At 53.6% G+C, this 18,322-nt stretch overlaps 2 protein-coding genes across 4 annotated transcripts; both read left to right on the forward strand.

Moving 5' to 3' along the window:
* Window positions 1-36: 36 nt before the first annotated feature.
* On the forward strand, window positions 37-8,550 carry SLC39A7 (solute carrier family 39 member 7). Of its 3 annotated transcripts, none has more exons than XM_083492523.1 (8): window positions 37-346; window positions 1,562-2,132; window positions 3,087-3,255; window positions 3,440-3,514; window positions 5,284-5,409; window positions 6,181-6,291; window positions 6,427-6,623; window positions 7,398-8,550. In XM_083492523.1, exons 1-8 carry the CDS (start codon window positions 207-209, stop codon window positions 7,647-7,649), a joined length of 1,641 nt encoding a protein of 546 aa, XP_083348649.1. In that variant the 5' UTR covers window positions 37-206; the 3' UTR covers window positions 7,650-8,550. The 3 variants fall into 3 exon arrangements, 2 of the variants coding, with proteins under 2 accessions (XP_083348649.1, XP_083348648.1); XR_014523066.1 differs by lacking the exon at window positions 37-346 and having other exon boundaries at window positions 1,398-2,132; window positions 7,398-7,775; window positions 7,808-8,550; XM_083492522.1 differs by lacking the exon at window positions 37-346 and having other exon boundaries at window positions 1,398-2,132.
* A 2,411-nt stretch (window positions 8,551-10,961) lies between these two features.
* HSD17B8 (hydroxysteroid 17-beta dehydrogenase 8) lies at window positions 10,962-16,744 on the forward strand. The gene is made up of 9 exons (XM_083493422.1): window positions 10,962-11,035; window positions 11,538-11,728; window positions 12,095-12,211; window positions 12,359-12,454; window positions 13,576-13,661; window positions 13,833-13,917; window positions 14,010-14,052; window positions 15,319-15,393; window positions 16,002-16,744. Exons 1-9 carry the CDS (start codon window positions 10,990-10,992, stop codon window positions 16,016-16,018), a joined length of 756 nt encoding a protein of 251 aa, XP_083349548.1. The 5' UTR covers window positions 10,962-10,989; the 3' UTR covers window positions 16,019-16,744.
* Window positions 16,745-18,322: the final 1,578 nt, after the last annotated feature.

The raw sequence follows: 18,322 nt of genomic DNA on the forward strand, positions 1-18,322 counted from the left end.
TCTGCCCTTAACAATCATGGCGCCGCTCGTCCGCGGAAACGGCCGTTAAACCCCAAGCGGTCGCCATCTTTGTTGAGGGCAGGGTCCGTCGCCACCGGCGGCCGCCATTTCCCCCGTCCCTCCAGTTATCGCGGGAGGGAGGAAAGAAGGTGCGCGGCCGCCATGTTTGTCGCGGGCAGAAACGCTCCGTGGGCGCCATCACAGGGATGGGCAAAGGGGGGGATTATTACCACTTTTTTTTGAATGGAGGGAGGGTGGAGTTCCCGCGATGTTTGGGGCTTGGTGGGCGGGGCTCTGCTGCCACGTCAGGCTTCAGGCAGGAGATAGCGGATCCGGAGAGAGCCGGGTGAGAATCCTGCTCGCTGGTGGGGGGGGCGGGAGGGATTACCGGGGGGGGTTTCCTCCTGGCCCATAGGGGGTGGGGGTCCTGGGATGGGTGGGGGTCCCTCTGGGAAGCTCCCCCCCCGTTTGGGGGGCGGGTGGGGCAGCCTCCGTGTCTGCAGAGGGACCCCCCCCTCCGTGGACCCCCTCTCCCTTCCTCGCGAGGGGGTGGACTAGATGCCCCCTGGGGTCCCTCCCCACTCGCAGCCTCTCCCTCCCCTCCCTGAACGAGGACCACCCCTCCCCCAGTCTCCCTGCGCTTGGGGGTCCCTTTTCTTTGCTGCCCCCTCCCTCTCCTGCCCTCCGTCTTCTCCCAACACGTGTTTCCCCCTCTCTTTCCTTCCCGAAAAGCCAGCCCTGGGGCGGAAAACGCAGCCGCCCCCTCCCTGGGGGGCAGGAAAGAGGGGCTGGGCTGAGGGTCCCATGGCTGCGGGACAAGCATCCTTCGCAGGCTCTCCTGCGCCTGGGTCTGATCCTGCAAAGCATCTTGAAAAGATCTGGGTTTTTGACATGGGGGGCAGAGAGATGCGAGTAGAGCGGCTGCTTGAGCCGCCCCCCCCCGTGTGGGTCAGCGTCTTCCTTAAAACAAGCTGCCCAAGCAGAAAGTCTAGTTGCCCATTTGGGGGCAAGGCGGCTCTAAACTCTTGTTTTTCAAATGGCGAACTGTGATTGAATCTCAGTTAAATATCTGGCTAGTTTAGACGACAACCTGAAGATCTTTGAGAACTTACAGGAGGAAAGTCTCTCAGTCCAGGGACAGTCAATTTTGTCCTCTTTTTCTTAATGGTTACACGAATCGTTCACAACATAGGAATATTATTCCCAGCAATGAGGGGGGGGGGGAGGATGGTAAGAGAAGACGAGCGACAACAATTAGCTATGACGTCCTTCGCTCCTCCCACTCGGGCTGCACAGAAAAAGCCATTTGGTTCCAGAAATCCATTCCGATTGTGCAGATAAAGTATAATGGATGGAATTCTACAGGATGAGGTCTGAGTGCATGAAAACAGACCAGATCCAAGAATCCCCAAATGCTGGATATGTTAGGTAGCATCCTGGCACCCGGGCATCTTCACATGGTTGCCGGCGGTCAAAAGCCAGGGGCAAAATGCGCCTGGCACCTGGCTAATTTCGAAGGCTGGTGTGGTTGTGCAGCCCTTGACCTTCCTTCTCCCCACAGATCCGGCACCATGGCTGCTAGCAGGTTGTCCGCGAGCCCCCAGCCCCCAGACGTTGCCACCGCCGTGGTGCTCTGCTTGGCGCTGCTGTGGGGCGCCTCCGCGCAGCACGAGGGCTTTCATGGCCACGCTCACGAGGACTTCCACCACGGCCACAGCCACGCTCATGGCCATGGCCACACGCACGAGGATATCTGGCACGGCCACGCACATGACGACGGCCACACGCACGAGGATATCTGGCACGGCCACGATGACGGCCACGGGCACACGCACGAGGGTATCTGGCACGGCCACGCTCACGAGGACCACCACGGACACAGCCACTCGCACGGGGGCCACTCGCATGAAGGCTTGCACCATGGGCACTCGCACGAGGATTTTCACCACGGACACAGCCATGGGCATGAGGGCCACCACCATGGTCATGGCCATTTCCACGACGGTCCTCTCCACCACAGCAACTCGCACAAGTCTCCTGCTGGCGGCCCCAGCAGGGCCCAATCCTCCCCTGGGAACGAGAAACCTCTGCCGAGGAGGGAGAAGTTGGAGCCGCTGCAGTTGTGGACTTATGTGAGTGGTTTCCAGCAAGAGGGGACAAAGGGTCTTCCTGGATCCCTTTCCCCGGGCTCTGGGTGGGATGGGGGTCTTTTGCTCTTTCTGGGGACGGGAGAGGCTGGCAGCGCTTTCCTCTCCGTGTTGTCTTGGAAGCAAGTTCCACATATCCAGTGGGGTTTCTTTCCTCATAAGTGCCTTTAGCAGGTTGGCCGTACAGAGAGCTGCCATTGGGTTGATGGTGAATTCCGTGCCATCCCTTTTGCCCATTTTTTTATTATCCAACGTTATCTCCCGGGATGCCCCACAGAGGACCTTAAGGTCCGTAAATAGCAACACCCTAGAGGTCCCGGGACCTAAGCAAGTCAGATTACCCTCAACCAGAGCCAGGGCCTTTTCAACAGTGGCTCCAGCCTGGTGGAACGCTGTGTCTCATGAGACCAGGGCTCTGCAGGATCTGATTTCTTCCCGCAGGGCCTGTAAGACAGAGCTGTTCCGCCTGCCCTTTGGCTTGGAATCAACTTGATCCCCTTCCCCTCTTTCCTTTCTCCTTCTGTGATGGAACTCCTATTTGGGGACTTCCCTGGCTTTTTTTCTGGCCCATGTGGGACCAGTCTGGATAGTTGGCCTTAGTGAAGACTTGATGTTTTCATCCCCAAAAAAGTTTCCACTGAAATGAGGCTGCATTTTAACGTTTTAATGCTGTATTTTAATATTGTTTTTTAAGATGTTTTTCAATCAATCGTTTTTATATCGGGTGTTAGCCGCCCTGAGCCCGGTCTTGACTGGGGAGGGTGGGGTATAAATAAAATTTAATATCATTATTATCTGTTTTCAGTCTGCAAAAGAGGGGCCTTTGTGAGTCCCGCATTGCAGCGGCCTGGGCTGGATGGCTCAGCAACTCTGGGGTTGGGCCAAGGGGCCCCTGCTGGCTGTGGGGGTGACCCTCTCTTTCTCTCCCCCCACCCGTAGGCCATTGGCGCCACTCTCCTCATCAGCGCTGCCCCGTACTTCATCCTCTTCCTCATCCCGGTGGAGTCCAACACCTCCCAGCACCAAGCCCTCCTCAAACTGCTGCTCAGCTTCGCCTCGGGGGGGCTTCTGGGAGACGCCTTCCTGCACCTCATCCCTCACGCGCTGGGTGAGTTGAAGGGCACCCCCCTGGTCCTGCCCCCTCCGCCCTGCCCCCTCTTGTTTGGGCTGGATGGCCTCTTCCCTCCCCTCCTCTCATCCCAGTGAGCTGCGATTCCGGGGGTTGGACTACATAGCCCTCAGAGGTCCCTTCCAGCCCTGTGACTCTGTCCCCCATTCCTTCTCCCCTCCAGAGCCGCACTCCCACCACGGGGAAGGCGCAGGACACAGCCACGTGAAGCCGGAATCCCACGGGCATTCTCACCAGGGTAAGAACTTTTTGCACTACAATTCCCAGCAGCCCTAGGGAGCCCAAAGCAGCGGCCATGGATGATGGGTGTTGTAGCCCCATGACATCTGGGGAGCTCAGGTGGAGAAAGGCTGAGTCGTCGCAGGAGAGAGCAAACATTAATTCATTTGTGATACGATAAAATAATCTTTATTGCCATTGTCCCATACAGAACAACGAAATTGAAAAAATCTACATCAGACATTCAAAAACTGACCAGCCTGCTATCCCAGCCTGGTTAGCCCCCTAAAAACTCTGATACCCCATAGTTAAATACAATATACTCCCATAGAGACTACCTTACACTATCAAAATCGCATTTGAATAGAAACTGTTTCTCAGGAGGCTAGTCCTAGTCTTTATAACCCTTTACCTTCTTCCAGAAGGCAGAAGCTGAAAGAGATCATTTCCGGGGTGTGCACTATCCTGCGCTATCTCTGCAGGTAGTTTAGTAGTTTACCTGGACAATTTGCACTCCACTCTTGCTTGAAAACGTGCCACACCTGAGCTCAATTGAAACAAGACAGTCTTACAATTTAAAGGATGGATGGTGGTCAATAGATTGAGGTTGAATCCTGACAAGACAGATGTACTGTTCTTGGGGGACAGGGCAGGTGGGGGTGGAGGACTCCCTGGTCCTGAATGGGGCAACTGTGCCCCTGAAGGACCAGGTGCGCAGCCTGGGAGTCATTTTGGACTCACAGCTGTCCATGGAGGCGCAGGTCAATTCTGTTTACCAGCTCCATCTGGTGCGCAGGCTGAGATCCTATCTGCCCACAGACTGTCTCACCAGAGTGGTGCATGCTCTGGTTATCTCCCACTTGGACAACTGCAATGCGCTCTACGTGGGGCTACCTTTGAAGGTGACCCGGAAACTACAACTAATCCAGAATGCAGCAGCTGGACAGGTGACTGGGAGCAGCCTCCGAGACCACATAACACCGGTCTTGAAAAACCTACATTGGCTCCAAGTAGGTTTCCAAGCACAATTCAAAGTGTTGGTGCTGACCTTTCAAGCCCTAAACAGCCAGTATATCTGAAGGCGCGTCTCCACCCTCATGCTTCAGCCCTGACGCTGAGGTCCAGCGCCGAGGGCCTTCTGGCAGTTCCCTCCCTGCGAGAAGCAAGGTTACAGGGAAGCAAGCAGAGGGCCTTCTCGGTGGTGGCACCCGCCCTGTGGAACGCCCTCCCAGTAGATATCCATGAAATCAACTTTCCTTTTCAACTGTATTTTTATTGCTGTGTATCAGTAACAACAATCATTAAATAATTATTTCTACCCCACCCACCTGGCCTGGTTTCCCCAGCCACTCTGGGCGGCTTCCAGTACATTGGAGAACATAAGAAACATTAAAAACCTCCCTATCCAGGGCTGCCTTCGGATGTCTTCTAAAGGTTGTGAAGTTATTTACACCTTTCAACATAAGATGTAATGAAAACTGTAGAAGAGAGATCAGAAACAAACCAAGAGAAAAGGGAAAAAATACTTTTCAAAGATGTTTGAAGGCAGCACTGTTTATGGAGGTTTTTAAGGTTTGAGCTTTCATGGTGTTTTTATAAAAATTTTGCTGTAAGCTGCCAAGAGCGGCTGGGCCAGCCCATTCAGATGGGTGGGATATAAGTAATACAATTATTGTCATCATTATTAAGATAGAAACCACCAGGGGCAAGGGCCTGATCCTTCGGCAGTCTCTTCTTTCTCATCATCTTCTGCTCATCTCTCCCCCCCCCCCCCCGGCCTCCTTCCAGGTTCTGAGCACCAGCACATGATGTCGGTGGGCCTCTGGGTGCTGGGGGGTATCGTGGCCTTCCTGGTGGTGGAGAAGTTCGTCCGGCACGTCAAAGGAGGCCACGGACACCATGGACACAGCCACGGTGGGTGCGGCCAAAGCCCCGGGGCCAAATCTGCCCCCTGCGAAAGTTTCTCGTTTATTCGGTTATTTGTTCGATTTATACACAGCCCTTTGGCCAAAGATCTCGGGGTGACGGGCAAGATAAACTTGCAAAAGGATGAAGGAATTTTGGGAAATGATCTACAACGAGCTAAAAAAACCCGTTTTAATTAACCTTTCCCCAAAAACCGGCAGCCTTTCTCCTGGGAATTATGGGTATGAAGATACCGAAAGATTTAAGGAGATTATTTATGTATGGCAGCGAGAATGTTGTTAGCCCATTGTTGGAAGGGAGAGAAGATACTGACAAAATTGAAAGGGCAGACGAAACTGTTAGAATATGCCGAGATGGAACCATGTAGATCAAAAATTCAACAGAGAATGGGACAATTATATCTAAAAGATCATGGTAAACATGTAAAATCGTTGGCAGGCTTTGAATGATTCCTGCAATATGTCCTAATCCTTGGATGCGTTGGATAATTGTAAAATAGATTATGTTTAATATGCAGTCGGTATCGAAACAGGTTGAGGAGGAGGGAAGTTTCAATATGGGAACAATTTACCATATTTCCAGCTTTTCTGTTCTACTTTGTTTGTATTATCAACGGAGAGTTGCAGCTGTGATTCATTGCATGAAATTAATAAAGATTAATTGAAGTGGGGGGAGATAAACTTGTTGCCGTGGCTTTATCTGTTGGGGGGCAGGGGGTGTCTTCCTGCCCCCCTAAAACTTTCCTTTCTTCCTCCCCAGTTCCCAAAGCCAAAAGCAGCGACGACGAGGCAGAGAAAGAGCCTTTGCGGGGAAAGACGTCGGAGAAAACCACAGCCCCCTCCCAGGGGAAGCAGAAGCCCCCCGACTCTGGTGAGGTGGTCATTTGGGCGAGCCCTGGGGTTTTTTGGGGGGTGCGATTGGGATTTTCTAAAATGTGGGGTCCAGGGACACCGCCCCTCACTCACTTTCTCTTCTCTCTCCTCTTCTTCTCTCCCCCCCCCCCAGCCATGCGTGTGTCTGGCTACCTGAACCTGGCCGCTGACTTTGCCCACAACTTCACGGACGGGCTGGCGCTGGGGGCGTCCTTCCTGGCGGGGGGCACGGTCGGGGCCGTCACCACCCTGACGGTCCTGCTCCACGAGGTGCCCCACGAGGTGGGCGACTTCGCAATCCTCGTCCAGTCCGGCTGCAGCAAGAAGAAGGTAACGGATCTCCCTGGCAGGGACGGGTCGAAATACGTTAATAATAATAATAATTTATTATTTATACCCTGCCCACCTGGCTGCGCTTCCCCAGCCACTCTGGGTGGCTTCCAACAAAATATTAAAATACAAACATGAAAAGCTTCCCTGAACAGGGCTGCCTTCAGATGTCTTCTAAAAGTCTGGTAGTTGTTCTTCTCTTTGACATCTGCTGGGAGGGTGTTCCACAGGGCAGGAGCCACCACTGAGAAGGCCCTCTGCCTGGTTCCCTGTAACTTGGCTTCTCGCAGTGAGGGAACCGCCAGATATCCCTCAGCGCTGGGCAGATAGGGTCTCAGCCTGCATACCAGATGGAGCTGGTATGCAGGCTGAGACCCTATGGAGCTGGTAGACAGCTGCCTTGGACACAGAATTGACCTGTGCCTCCATGGACAGCTGTGAGTCCAGAATGACTCCCAGGCTGCGCACCTGGTCCTTCAGGGGCACAGATACCCCATTCAGGACCAGAGAGCTCCCCGCCCCCGCCCGCCCCCTGTCCCCCCAAAAACAGTCCTTCTGTCTTGTCAGGATTCAACCTCAATCTGTTAGCCGCCATCCATCCTCCAACCGCCTCCAGACACTCACACAGGACTTTCACCGCCTTCACTGGTTCTTATTTGAAAGAGAGGTAGAGTGGTTAAGCCTCCTTAGAGAGGGGCAGTCTACCTCTGAGCACGGGGTGCTGGGCAAGAGGAGCCTTGGGTGAGACTGTCCTCCTTTTCTCCCCTCCGCCAGGCGATGAAGCTTCAGCTGGTGACGGCGCTGGGCGCCCTGGCGGGCACCGTCTGCTCGCTGCTGGCGGAAGGCGTGGGCGAGGCGGCCACGGCCTGGATCCTGCCCTTCACGGCCGGCGGCTTCATCTACGTGGCCACCGTCTCGGTCATCCCTGAGCTGCTGCAGGACTCGGGGCCGGTGCAGTCGCTGCTGGAGGTGCTGGGACTGGTCGGCGGAGTCGCCATGATGGTCTTCATCGCCCAGTACGAGTAGAGCGGAGGGGGGAGGACAGGGAGGGGGCCAGGTGCCCATTTGGGGCAGCGGAGGCGGGACCAAGGAGAAAGGGACAGCCCGGCCCCCCACTCCCTCTCCAGCTCCATCTGGGGTCCAGACATTTCAGCTGCTGCAGCGCACCTCCCATCCTCCAGGAGGCGCTGTGTTGGTGCTGCAGGAAGAGGAAGTGGAGAAAACGACCAGTCTGGGACTTCCCCGGAGGCCAGCTCTTCTGCTCCAATTGGAGATAGCAAAATGCCCTTTTCTATAGGGCACAGGGTGGGGGGTAGTAAGAGAATTTTAGGGTTCTCGTGTGTGTGTTTGCGTGTCCGTCCTCTTGGCCCTGAATTGTTGGGGTTGGGGGCTCGGAAGCAAGGACCAGGAACTTGGAGGACCAGGGTGTGGGATAAGGGGGATCCATGATTTGGGGAGGTTGGGGGTCAGGAGAAATCATGCTTTTTTTGCTGGAGGAGCATAGTTGCTGGCAGCCAATAATGGAATAATTCGGCGCAGCTCTGAAGGGGGGAGCTGAGGGCGTCACAGTGGGGACCCCCCCTGCCCCCCAAAAGGGAACCAAACTGCGCCCCATAGGAGAATTTTCCAAGGGGATCTTTAGAAAAGCGTTTCTGCTACTGTAAAATACGACTCCTGGAAGTCTGTTCTCGCGGCCGAAGCCGGGGCAGAAATCCTGATTTATACTCCGAGGAAAAGGTGTGGGGGTTTAGGAACGGACTTTCCGTGTACACGTCATATATATATTTCTTTTCTCTCTTTTTTTTGCAATTTCTTTTGTAGGGTGGAGGGGTCTTACTTTGGGGCGACGGTTGTACCAGGGAGAAATGTGTAAAGGACAGGAATAGTGGCGCCTGCAATTAAAACTTACTTCTGCCCTGGAAAAAAAGGGAAAAGGCTTTGTGTATAGTTCCTGCACTTGGTCATCAGGGGGCGATGGAGGTTCTCCCAGGCCACTGGGTCAGCCTGGGCCGCCCTCCTAGAAACACCCAGGCGCTGGGAACTACAACTCCCATCATCCTGCTCTGAGCTAATCTTGCTCAGGCCGACAGAACATGATTGCTTTCCTGCTTTGCAGCGGGTTGGGGTAGATGACCTGCCGGGTCCCTCCCATGCCTACCACCCTGTGATTCCTCGCCAGCACCTGAACTTCGTGACCAGGGAGCCGTCGAGCTGGGATTTTATTTTAAAAAATCAAAATGCCCTTTTTAGGGGGGGGAGCAGGATCCCACCTTGGCAGCGGAGTAAACAGAGGTAAAGGAATATTTTGGGGGGAGGTAAGCAAGGGACACGGGTGGCGCTTTGGGTTAAACCACAGAGCCTAGAACTTGCCAATCAGAAGGCTGCCGGTTCGAATCCCCGCGACGGACTGAGCTCCCGTTGCTCAGTCCCTGCTCCTGCCAACCTAGCAGTTCCAAAGCAGGCCAAAGTGCAAGTAGATAAATAGGTACCACTCTGGCGGGAAGGTAAACGGCGTTTCCGTGAGCTGCTCTGGTTCTCCAGAAGCGGCTTAGTCCTGCTGGCCACATGACCCGGAATCTGTACGCTGGCTCCCTCGGCCAGTAAAGCGAGATGAGCGCCACAACCCCAGAGTCGGCCATGACTCGACCTAATGGTCAGGAGTCCCTTTACCTTTACCTTAAGCAAGGAATGACACCAAGCACCTAACCACTGAGCATGATGACCCTTTCCCCAAAAGTTGGGGGCTGAATGACCAATAAGCAGGTGGGGTGTCTTGTATGCCCAAGAAAGACACAAGAGACTGGAACAGTCATCATTTGGCAGTCCATTATCTGCTTTGCCAGGTCACAGGTTTGATTTCTGCCGGCATTTCCAGGTAGGAACTGCAAGTCCGACACCCCAGGGCCCTCCTGGCTCTGGCGTCAGAGTGGTCAAGTTGGAAGGGTCCCAGGGTCATCTAGCCCAACCCCCTTTTCCCTCTGTCCCCCATCCAGCTTGAAACCATCCCAGTCCCAGCTTAGCTTTGCAAGTGTCTCTCATTGGCTCAGCGCTGGGGGGGCAGCTGCCTGGCATGTAGAAGGGCCCAGGTTCAATCCCCAATGGCAGGGCTGGGCAGAGATCTCAGGCCGCTAGTCCTTGCGGTGCAGAGCCAGTGCTGCAGCAATGGGTGGAGCAACGGCCTGTCTCAGGTGTCTATATCGCAGGTGTTTCTGTTGTCGCTCAAACCGCCCAAAGCTCAGATCTGAAGGAGCCCAGAAAACCCAGCCTAATTGCATCCCTGTCTGACGAGAGAGGAAGCCTCTGGAGCTGGGGTGGGCTTGAGATGGCCACTCAGAAGGCAGAAATTCAACAGGGGCCGGTGTGAATGCTGAATGCCTGTTAAAAGGTGGAGGAAGGGGCACACTCACTCCTGGTAAAGCTTGCCAAAGACGCGGGCCGAGTCTCCTGCAACTTGAACGTATTGAAGTGTCGTCCACCCACTACTTAAGAATAATAATAATAGTGCCACTGTATTCTGCTCTGGTCAGACCTCACCTGGAGTACTGTGTCCAGTTCTGGGCACCACAGTTCAAGAAGGACACTGACAAACTGGAACGTGTCCAGAGGAGAGCAACCAAAATGGTCAAAGGCCTGGAAACGATGCCTTATGAGGAACGGCTAAGGGAGCTGGGCATGTTTAGCCTGGAGAAGAGGAGGTTAAGGGGTGATATGATAGCCATGTTCAAATATAGAAAAGGATGTCACATAGAGGAGGGAGAAAGGGTTTTTTCTGCTGCTCCAGAGAAGCGGACACGGAGCAATGGATCCAAACTACAAGAAAGAAGATTCCACCTAAACATTAGGAAGAACTTCCTGACAGTAAGAGCTGTTTGACAGTGGAATTTGCTGCCAAGGAGTGTGGTGGAGTCTCCTACTTTGGAGGTCTTCAAGCAGAGGCTTGACAACCATATGTCAGGAGTGCTCTGATGGTGTTTCCTGCTTGGCAGGGGGTTGGACTCGATGGCCCTTGGGGTCTCTTCCAACTCTATGATCTGTGGGCCTCTGACAGTACATACAAAACGTATTATTAAATATGTCTTTTACAAAAAATAAGCGCTTGGGTGAAAATTCAACAGGTACAGCCCTGCAGGAGCAGCACCTGTTGGATCCCCTCCTCTCCTGCTGCTGCAAAGGATGGAGCGGGGGACACACACACACATCCGCTGACCCTCCCCGAGGACCCAGGAGTCCTGGCTCCCTCCACCCTGGAGGACTGCGGCAATAGAGACGGCGGCCCAGAAGGGCCTCCACGGCCTGAACTTCCGGTGCGGGGGCGGAGCTTCCTCCCCCCACGGAGCCTCACTTCCGGTCCTTCCCCCACAGAGCGATGGCCGCCCACCTGCGGCTGCGAGGGACCCTGGCCCTGGTGACAGGTCCCTTCTCCTGGGGGGGGGGGGAGGCAGGCAGGAGTTCAACAGGGGCAGCGGGAGGGGGGTCTTTGGGGGGTGGGGTCTGCCAATGGGGAAAGGCAGCATGTTTCAGCCATCAGTTCAACAGGTCGAGCTCATGCCTTGGCTGCCTTTCTCTCCACCCCCTCCGTCTGCCCACAACAACCTGCCAGGAGTGACCTGCTCCCAGGCCAGAGTCTGGACTTGAACCCAGGCCCCAGCCCCACAAGCACGGTTGATGATGGAGAGCAAAGGGGGTGGCTCTACCTGTTGGATTTCCGCCTCTCGGGTCCTCCCAGGAGCCCTGACCTTTCAGCCGTCAGCTCAAGCCCTTTGGCGGCGACAAGCCCTGAATGCAACTTTTTTATTTAAAAGAGCTGCACCCGTTCCATTTCCGCCTGACGCGGAGCAGTTGAAGGCAGAGGGGTGGCTGGGCAAGAAGCCCGTCTGGGGAGGGTGACCCAGGCTCCTCTTCCTTCTTCCTCAGGGGGCGGCAGCGGCATCGGCCGTGCCATCTGCGCCCGCTTTGCCCGCGAAGGGGCCCAAGTGGCCATAGCGGACTGCGATGAGGCCGGTGCAGCCCAGACGCTTCGGGGGCTCCAGGCGGGGGACCACCAGGCCCTGCGCGTCGACGTGGGGTGCGCCAAGAGCGTGGCCGACCTCGTGGCCCAGATCCAGGTGGGCACCCGCAGGGGGTTGGACTAGATGAGCCCTGGGGGTCCCTGCCCTGCAACCCCCTGGCTCTAACTCTGCCAAGCCTTGCCCTGAGTCAGCATTCGTCCTCGGCACCCTGGGCGTTTATTGGCTGCCTTCGTATCCCGCCTTCCTTCTCCGCCGCTCCCCTTCCATCCTCACGAGACCCCTTCTAGGCAGGCCAGCCTAAGGTCCTTCAGGGAGCTTATCATGGAATTGTAGGGTCAGGCGGGACCCCGGGGGGTCATCCATCCCAACCCCCTCCATTGCGATGTTGAGGCCCGAGTCCTTTTTACCTCCTGGGGTCGCGGCGGAGGTTTTCGGTGCTGATTTCCTCCCTCTGGCCTCCAGACCCGCTTCTCCCGCCCGGCCAACGTCTGCGTCAACTGCGCCGGCATCACCATGGACGAGTTCCTGCTGAAGCAGACGGAGGAGGCCTTTGACGCCGTCCTCCGGGTCAACCTCAAGGTACTCGGCCACCGGCAAGGGAGGCGTCCCCGGGAGGCCCCTCCCCTGGTTTCCAGGCCCTCCATCGCCTTGCTTATAGGCTCATTAAGGATACCCAGTGGTCATCCATCCCAACCCCATCCTGCTCCGTCTCTTCCTTCTCCGCAGGGGACCTTCCTGGTGACGCAGGCCGTGGCGAAGGCGCTGGTGGCAAGCGGGGCTTCGGGGGGCTCCATCATCAACCTGGGGAGCATCGTGGGCAAGGTGCAGTGACCCCCCCAATGACCTCCTTGCCCTTTGCCCCCCACCCCCAATAATTCAACGCAAAATCCGTCTCCCAACTCCTGTATGCTGCAAGTGTCTGGCATAATGGGGACCTGCCAAAGCTAGGTGGCTTTCAGGCAAAATTTCTACGATCTCTGCTGCAGGTACCCAACTGTGTCCCCAACTCCATACCTCTGTTAGAAGCTGGCGAATGCCCAATTTCAGCTAGAGCGTGGTGGGCTGCCCTAAAACGTTGGCTCAGGATTTCAGTCTTTGGTCTAGGGAAGGGTTTGTACCAACACCTGACCAATGAGGAGTTTGTCAGCAAATGGCAGAAAACCATGGCTAAAAAAGCCACCTCTATTGGTCTGTCACCCCCCCCCCCAACTTTATTACCTGGGTTATGAAGGCGCCCTAAAGACGTTAAAGCAAAGATTATGGGATAATTCACACAGTGACTTGCGATCTCGATCACACACAGTCTGTAGTCCGCTGGCAGTAGGAGTACAATGTGGGCATGTCTTTAAGTTAACACCTTACATTAAAAACCTGACAGTACCAAATTATCGAAGGCTTTTCACCAACGCCAGACTAAACGTCTTTCCTTCTGCAGTGTTGGATGGCAGGTTGAGAGGAGTTCCCTACCAGGACAGACTTTGCTTGTGTGCCCAAGACATTGATTCTATAAAAACATATTCTATATTAAAACGTATTCTATAAAACATAAAACATTCTATAAAACATAAAAACATATTCTATAAAACATATTTTGTTGCACTGTGCAAAATTCGAGCAAGCCAGGGCTGAACTGATATTCCCCTTGCTGGTACCTTTCCTGGGAAAATCAGAGGCTCACTATGTCAAGTTCCTATTGGAAGACCGGGCCAACGCTAGAACATTAGCAGTGGCAAAGTTTTTATCGGTGGTTGCAAGAACCAACAATCCCTGTCTTTAAGTCTGAACAAAATTCTTGTTTAACCTGGAGACAGGCTGTCTGAATTGTGCATTGCTTTGTAACGCTTTGTTGGGTCTCTGGACCGTAATAAAGATTGATTGATTGATTGATTGATTGATTGATAATTCAGTCCCTGTGCCTCCGCCCTTCTCTTCTTCCTGCCCAGGTGGGGAATCTGGGACAGGTGAACTATTCAGCCTCCAAGGCTGGGGTGGAGGCCCTCTCCAAGACAGCAGCCAAGGAGTTGGCCAGGTAAGCCAGGCTGGGGGGCAGAGGGAGAGATCGGGGGGTGGGGTGGGTGGGAAGGAGCCCCCCATTCGCCTGCCCTCGTTCCACCCCCACAATGACCCTGCGAGGTCCTCTGCGCCGAATAGTCCACAGCCAGCGAGCTAGGTGACGCTTCCTCTCCTTGCCGCTTTGCAGGTACGGGATCCGCTGCAACACGGTTCTGCCAGGGTTTGTCCGCTCCCCCATGACGGACAAGGTCCCCCAGAAAGTGCTGGACAAGGTGGGTGTTTGGGGGGGGGCTGAGGTCAGGCCCCCACCCTGGCCGGCACCCGCCCCGATCCCTCCCTGACCCCTGTCCCTTCTTCTCCCCAGTTTGCCGCCATGGTGCCGCTGGGACGCCTCGGGGAGCCCGAAGGTCAGGTGACGCAGTCCAGCAATATCTTTGCGCTTCCTTTGAAGGGTGGGGAGGGGGCCTCTGAGCGCCTGCAGAGTGCCCTCCCTCCTCCTGCTAGGCGGGGAGTGCCCAGACGTCATAGAACGGAGGAATCGTGTTGTTGGAAGGGACCCCAACCGAAAAATGCGAAAAATATCTGGGGGGTTTTAGCGATGCCTCTCAGCTGCTGCCTGTCAGGGATTTCTTACTGTGTTTTTATGTTGTGAACCACATGGAGGGCAGTACAGGATGCAAATTTAATTAATAATAATAATATATTTTTCCCCTGAGCTATGGCCCTGCCCCCTAAAGTGGGGAATAATAATAATAATATTTTTTTTCCTTTAATTTTTAATTATTATTTTTACCAATAAATATAAATATTAAAATACTGTAATACATCAAACATTAAAAGCTTCCCTAAACAGGGCTGCCTTCAGTTGTCTTCTAAAATACATCTGTTGTTGCTCTCATAATCAATAATAACATATTCAAATCAACCATATGTACACTTCTATATACCTTAACGCTCCTCCCTCCACAAGGTTTATTTAACTTTTAACATTTTAATTGCCCCAAATTGTTCAGACCTACCCAAATAATTCAATACCTTCTCAAACCAATCCTCCTCCTTCTCACTGGCCTTAAAACCTTTCATTTTATGTATCTTCACAGTCAGATATTGTAAAATTTTAATATTTTCCAGTTTTTTCCCTAGCTCTTCTGCATTTTTCCAATTACTCGCTATAACCTGTCTGGCTGTAATGACCGTCAAACTTACCCATTTGCATACCTCTTTAGTTTCTAACTCAGTGCTACTCAGGCTAATAAAAACCATTTATTTAGATATTTCCTACCCACAATTCCCGAAATTTCTATATAAATAATATAGCCTAAGGGAGTTTGGGGGAGGAAAGTAGCTTTGCCGCAATTACTGCCTTGCAGGGGGTTGGGCTGGATGACCTCAGGGGGCCCCTTTCCAGCTCTACAATGCGGTATAGATTGTACAGGAAATAATAATAATAACGCTAGGAGAAGGTCCCTGGATCCGTCCCCACCGGCAGCTGGGGAAAGACCCGCTCTTGCTTCCGGCCAGTGCCAACAAGACTGGCTTCACTGGCCTAAATCTCTCTGAGGCTTCGGAAGAGAAAGGGGCAGGTTTCTTTACCTGGGAGGGGGCTGGCGGCGTCTGGGGGGCTGCAGTCGTCGGGAGGAGGGGGCTTCACAGTCTCCTCCATCTCCCGCCAGATGTTGCCGAGGTTTGTGCTTTCCTGGCCTCCGACGACAGCCGCTACATCACTGGCGCCAGCCTGGAGGTGACCGGTAAGTGGGGCGAAGGGGGGCTGATTTGGGGACCCTTTGGGGTGGGGGGCTCCCCTTGGATGCCGGCGCTGGTGGTGGGGAGCAGTGAGAAGGGACCCCAAAAGGTCTCCCGTATTTGTGATAACTTGGATCTTTCCACGTGGACTTCGGAACTCCCTGCCACTTGAAAGGCCAGGCACCTTCGCTGCACTCCTTCCAGCGCCCACAGAAAACATTTCCATTTTAGACAACCCTACCCACCCAAAGGAAAAAACACAGAATGTTTGTTCTTTAAAGAGTTTGCATAGCTGTTTCCCAGCCTGTATAAATTTCATGAAATAGATAAATTCTCCTGTCAGACACGTAGAATAGCTGGTGCCTGTTTGAATCTCCCTTTATAGCTCGTGGTTTTCATCATCCGAACGGTTTTGCAGAGAGTTTGATTGTTTTATCCCCTCTGGGAATGCGTGTAAAGGTTATGGAACAAAATTAAGTGAATTGTTGTTATTATTATTATTATATTCTATTTTATTTTTCAATACCCTGCTTATCTGAATGGGTTACCCTGGGCAGCTTCCAACCATCTCCACAAGGTCAGCCGCTGACCCCTTTTCTTTCTCTTCCTCCAGGGGGTCTTTTCATCTGATGCCTTTTCCCTGCCTCTGGAGAAACCCGCCCCCCACCCACAAGGAAACCACACTCCCTGATGCCCCCCCCCCACTTTCAAAGGAAGGACGTGGGGGGCAGGTTCCTCCTTCACTGCGGAGACGGCCCTGTCTTGGAGAAGCTCCCGGCTAACATCTTTGAATGCAAGATTTGGGGAGGGGGCTTAGAGGCAGGGGGACCTCCCCCCAGAAGAGAGGGGGTCTTTTGCACAAGGAGCGAGGCTAAGATCTCGCCGGACGGAGACCCCAAACTTCCACTCCAAGGATTTCTGTGCCTTGTTTTGGGATATATATCGCTCAGTTAAATCAACGGCTTCTACAAATGCGCAGGCGATCAAAGTACCTCTTTGAGAAACACTTTAATGCTGTGAGCCACCTTGAAATAGGGGAAATTAAGGGAAATTTAAGGGAAATGCAGAAATTGTTGCTTGAGGACTGCGGGAAGAGACACTTTATCACCCTGAACAAAGACTGGCAGGGTTGCATAGCCTCAAATATATGTGAATGGGAACAATATATATATGAGAGTCATTTTACGATTGACTCTCTCCCATATATTCTGCCATGTTGTGTGTCCCCCACCCCCCACCCAGGAAATATCCCTGGGGGTGACTCTTCTTGCAGCAGATATGAACTTACATCCACGAAAACGTCTTCCATAATATGATGGTCTGATTCTATGATAATAAATATGCTGAGTCTGCTCAGTTTTCTTATACATTTATTGCATTTATCAGCTCAGGGGTGGTATATCTGGTTATCCTGTCGCGCATGCCCCCCAATTTAATCCTCACCCCAACCCTGCAAGGACTGGCCTGGTCACCCAGCTTCATGGTGGCTTGCGCTTGTGCAGTGGCGTAGCGTGGGGGGTGCAGGGGGGGCCGGCCGCACCGGGCGCGACATCTGGGGGTTAGGGTTAGGGGCGCAAATCCACGGGTTAGGGGGCGCAAATCCACTGGTTAGGGGGCACAAATTACTTGCCTTGCCCCGGGTGCTGACAACCCACGCTACGCCACTGCGCTTGTGTAAGAAGCGCCCCAGGAAATCGCACACCCACAAACACACACACTCACCTCCCCCAGCCTGGAGTGGTCCAGTCCACCACGGTCTGTACCACATGAGCCGTTGGGATCCCACAACACCCCACCCCCCAAAAAAAATGTGAGCAGCCCTTCGTCTCAAAGCACCCAGGCTCAACTTTAGAACCTGAGGGACTAGTGTGCCTTTATCATGTGCAGAGTGCCTTTCCTACAGCGGCTGCAACGATCCTCTTTTAACGTCCGGGATTGCCCTTCTCGTGGGCAGCGGGGTGTGCAGTTGTGATCCCGGACGCCTGGGTCCCCTTTTGCCTGCTAATCCCAGGGGGGGGGATATGGGTGGCTGCCCAGTTGTGAGCCTGCACTAATGAATGTTTGCCCAAGGGATTATTGGGGTGTTCTGGGAAGGCAGCCCTGATTCCTCTGGGGGAGAAAGAGATTAGCCACTGAGCGGGTTGGGGGCCCCTGACAGCACCCCCTGACCCAAAGGCAGCCCTGCTGGGCCTTCCCACCCTGTCCAGGGAAGGAAGGGTCAGCGGACAATGGGGAGGAGACCCTGCAGACCCTTCTCATGCCTGGGAAACCGATTTTAATGCAGAATCCGGCCCACAAACTCCCACCAGAGGTGCGCATGAAACACTCATGCGCAGAGGAACTAGGAGGTGCCTTCTTTGGGGAGGCCCAAAGGACTCCCGGTAGACTGCCTCTGGACTTGGAGGTTCTAGAAAAAACCGCAAGCGGGATTCGAACGCGAGCCCTCTCCCCTCCTATGGGGTCCAGCAGCTGGAATTCAGAGCCGAACCATCCTGCCTAGCAGCCATCTTCCTCCCTGAATTTGTCTCATCTTCTTCACTGCCTCTTGTGGCAGGGAGTTCCAAAGTTTAAAAGCAAGTCCTTCCTTTTCATCTGTCCCGAATCTTCATGGGATGGGCCCGAGTTCGAGTCTTACTAAAGAGGAAGAACATCTCTGTCTGCCTTCTCCTTGCCATGCACAGTTTCACAAAATTCTATCGTGTCTCCTGTTTCCTTGCCTTTTCTCTTAAGCTAAAAAGCCGCCCCCAAAAAAACATTTGTTCTTCAAAGGGAAGTCACTCTTTTCCGAACACTTTTTCCAGCTCTACAATATCCTTCTGAAGATGGGGCAACCAGAACTGGACCTTGGGCTGATTAATATTCTGTTATTTTTTTATTCTGAATAAATTTCACTAGGTTTTATGGAGAACAATAGAAAAGTTAATACCGTACATA

The sequence above is a fragment of the Podarcis liolepis genome (assembly GCF_965112155.1).
Source record: "Podarcis liolepis genome assembly, chromosome: 2".
Taxonomy (NCBI): domain Eukaryota; kingdom Metazoa; phylum Chordata; class Lepidosauria; order Squamata; family Lacertidae; genus Podarcis; species Podarcis liolepis.

Bases quoted from the DNA above. Each gene is read 5' to 3' on its own strand.
- SLC39A7 (XM_083492522.1), top strand. From the start codon at position 1,413: ATGCTGGATATGTTAGGTAGCATCCTGGCACCCGGGCATCTTCACATG. The intron at 2,133-3,086 runs GTGAGTGGTTTC...CCCCACCCGTAG, and splicing joins CGCTGCAGTTGTGGACTTAT to GCCATTGGCGCCACTCTCCT. The intron at 3,515-5,283 runs GTAAGAACTTTT...GCCTCCTTCCAG, and splicing joins CCACGGGCATTCTCACCAGG to GTTCTGAGCACCAGCACATG.
- HSD17B8 (XM_083493422.1), top strand. From the start codon at position 10,990: ATGGCCGCCCACCTGCGGCTGCGAGGGACCCTGGCCCTGGTGACAG. The intron at 12,212-12,358 runs GTACTCGGCCAC...CCTTCTCCGCAG, and splicing joins TCCTCCGGGTCAACCTCAAG to GGGACCTTCCTGGTGACGCA. The intron at 12,455-13,575 runs GTGCAGTGACCC...CTTCCTGCCCAG, and splicing joins TGGGGAGCATCGTGGGCAAG to GTGGGGAATCTGGGACAGGT.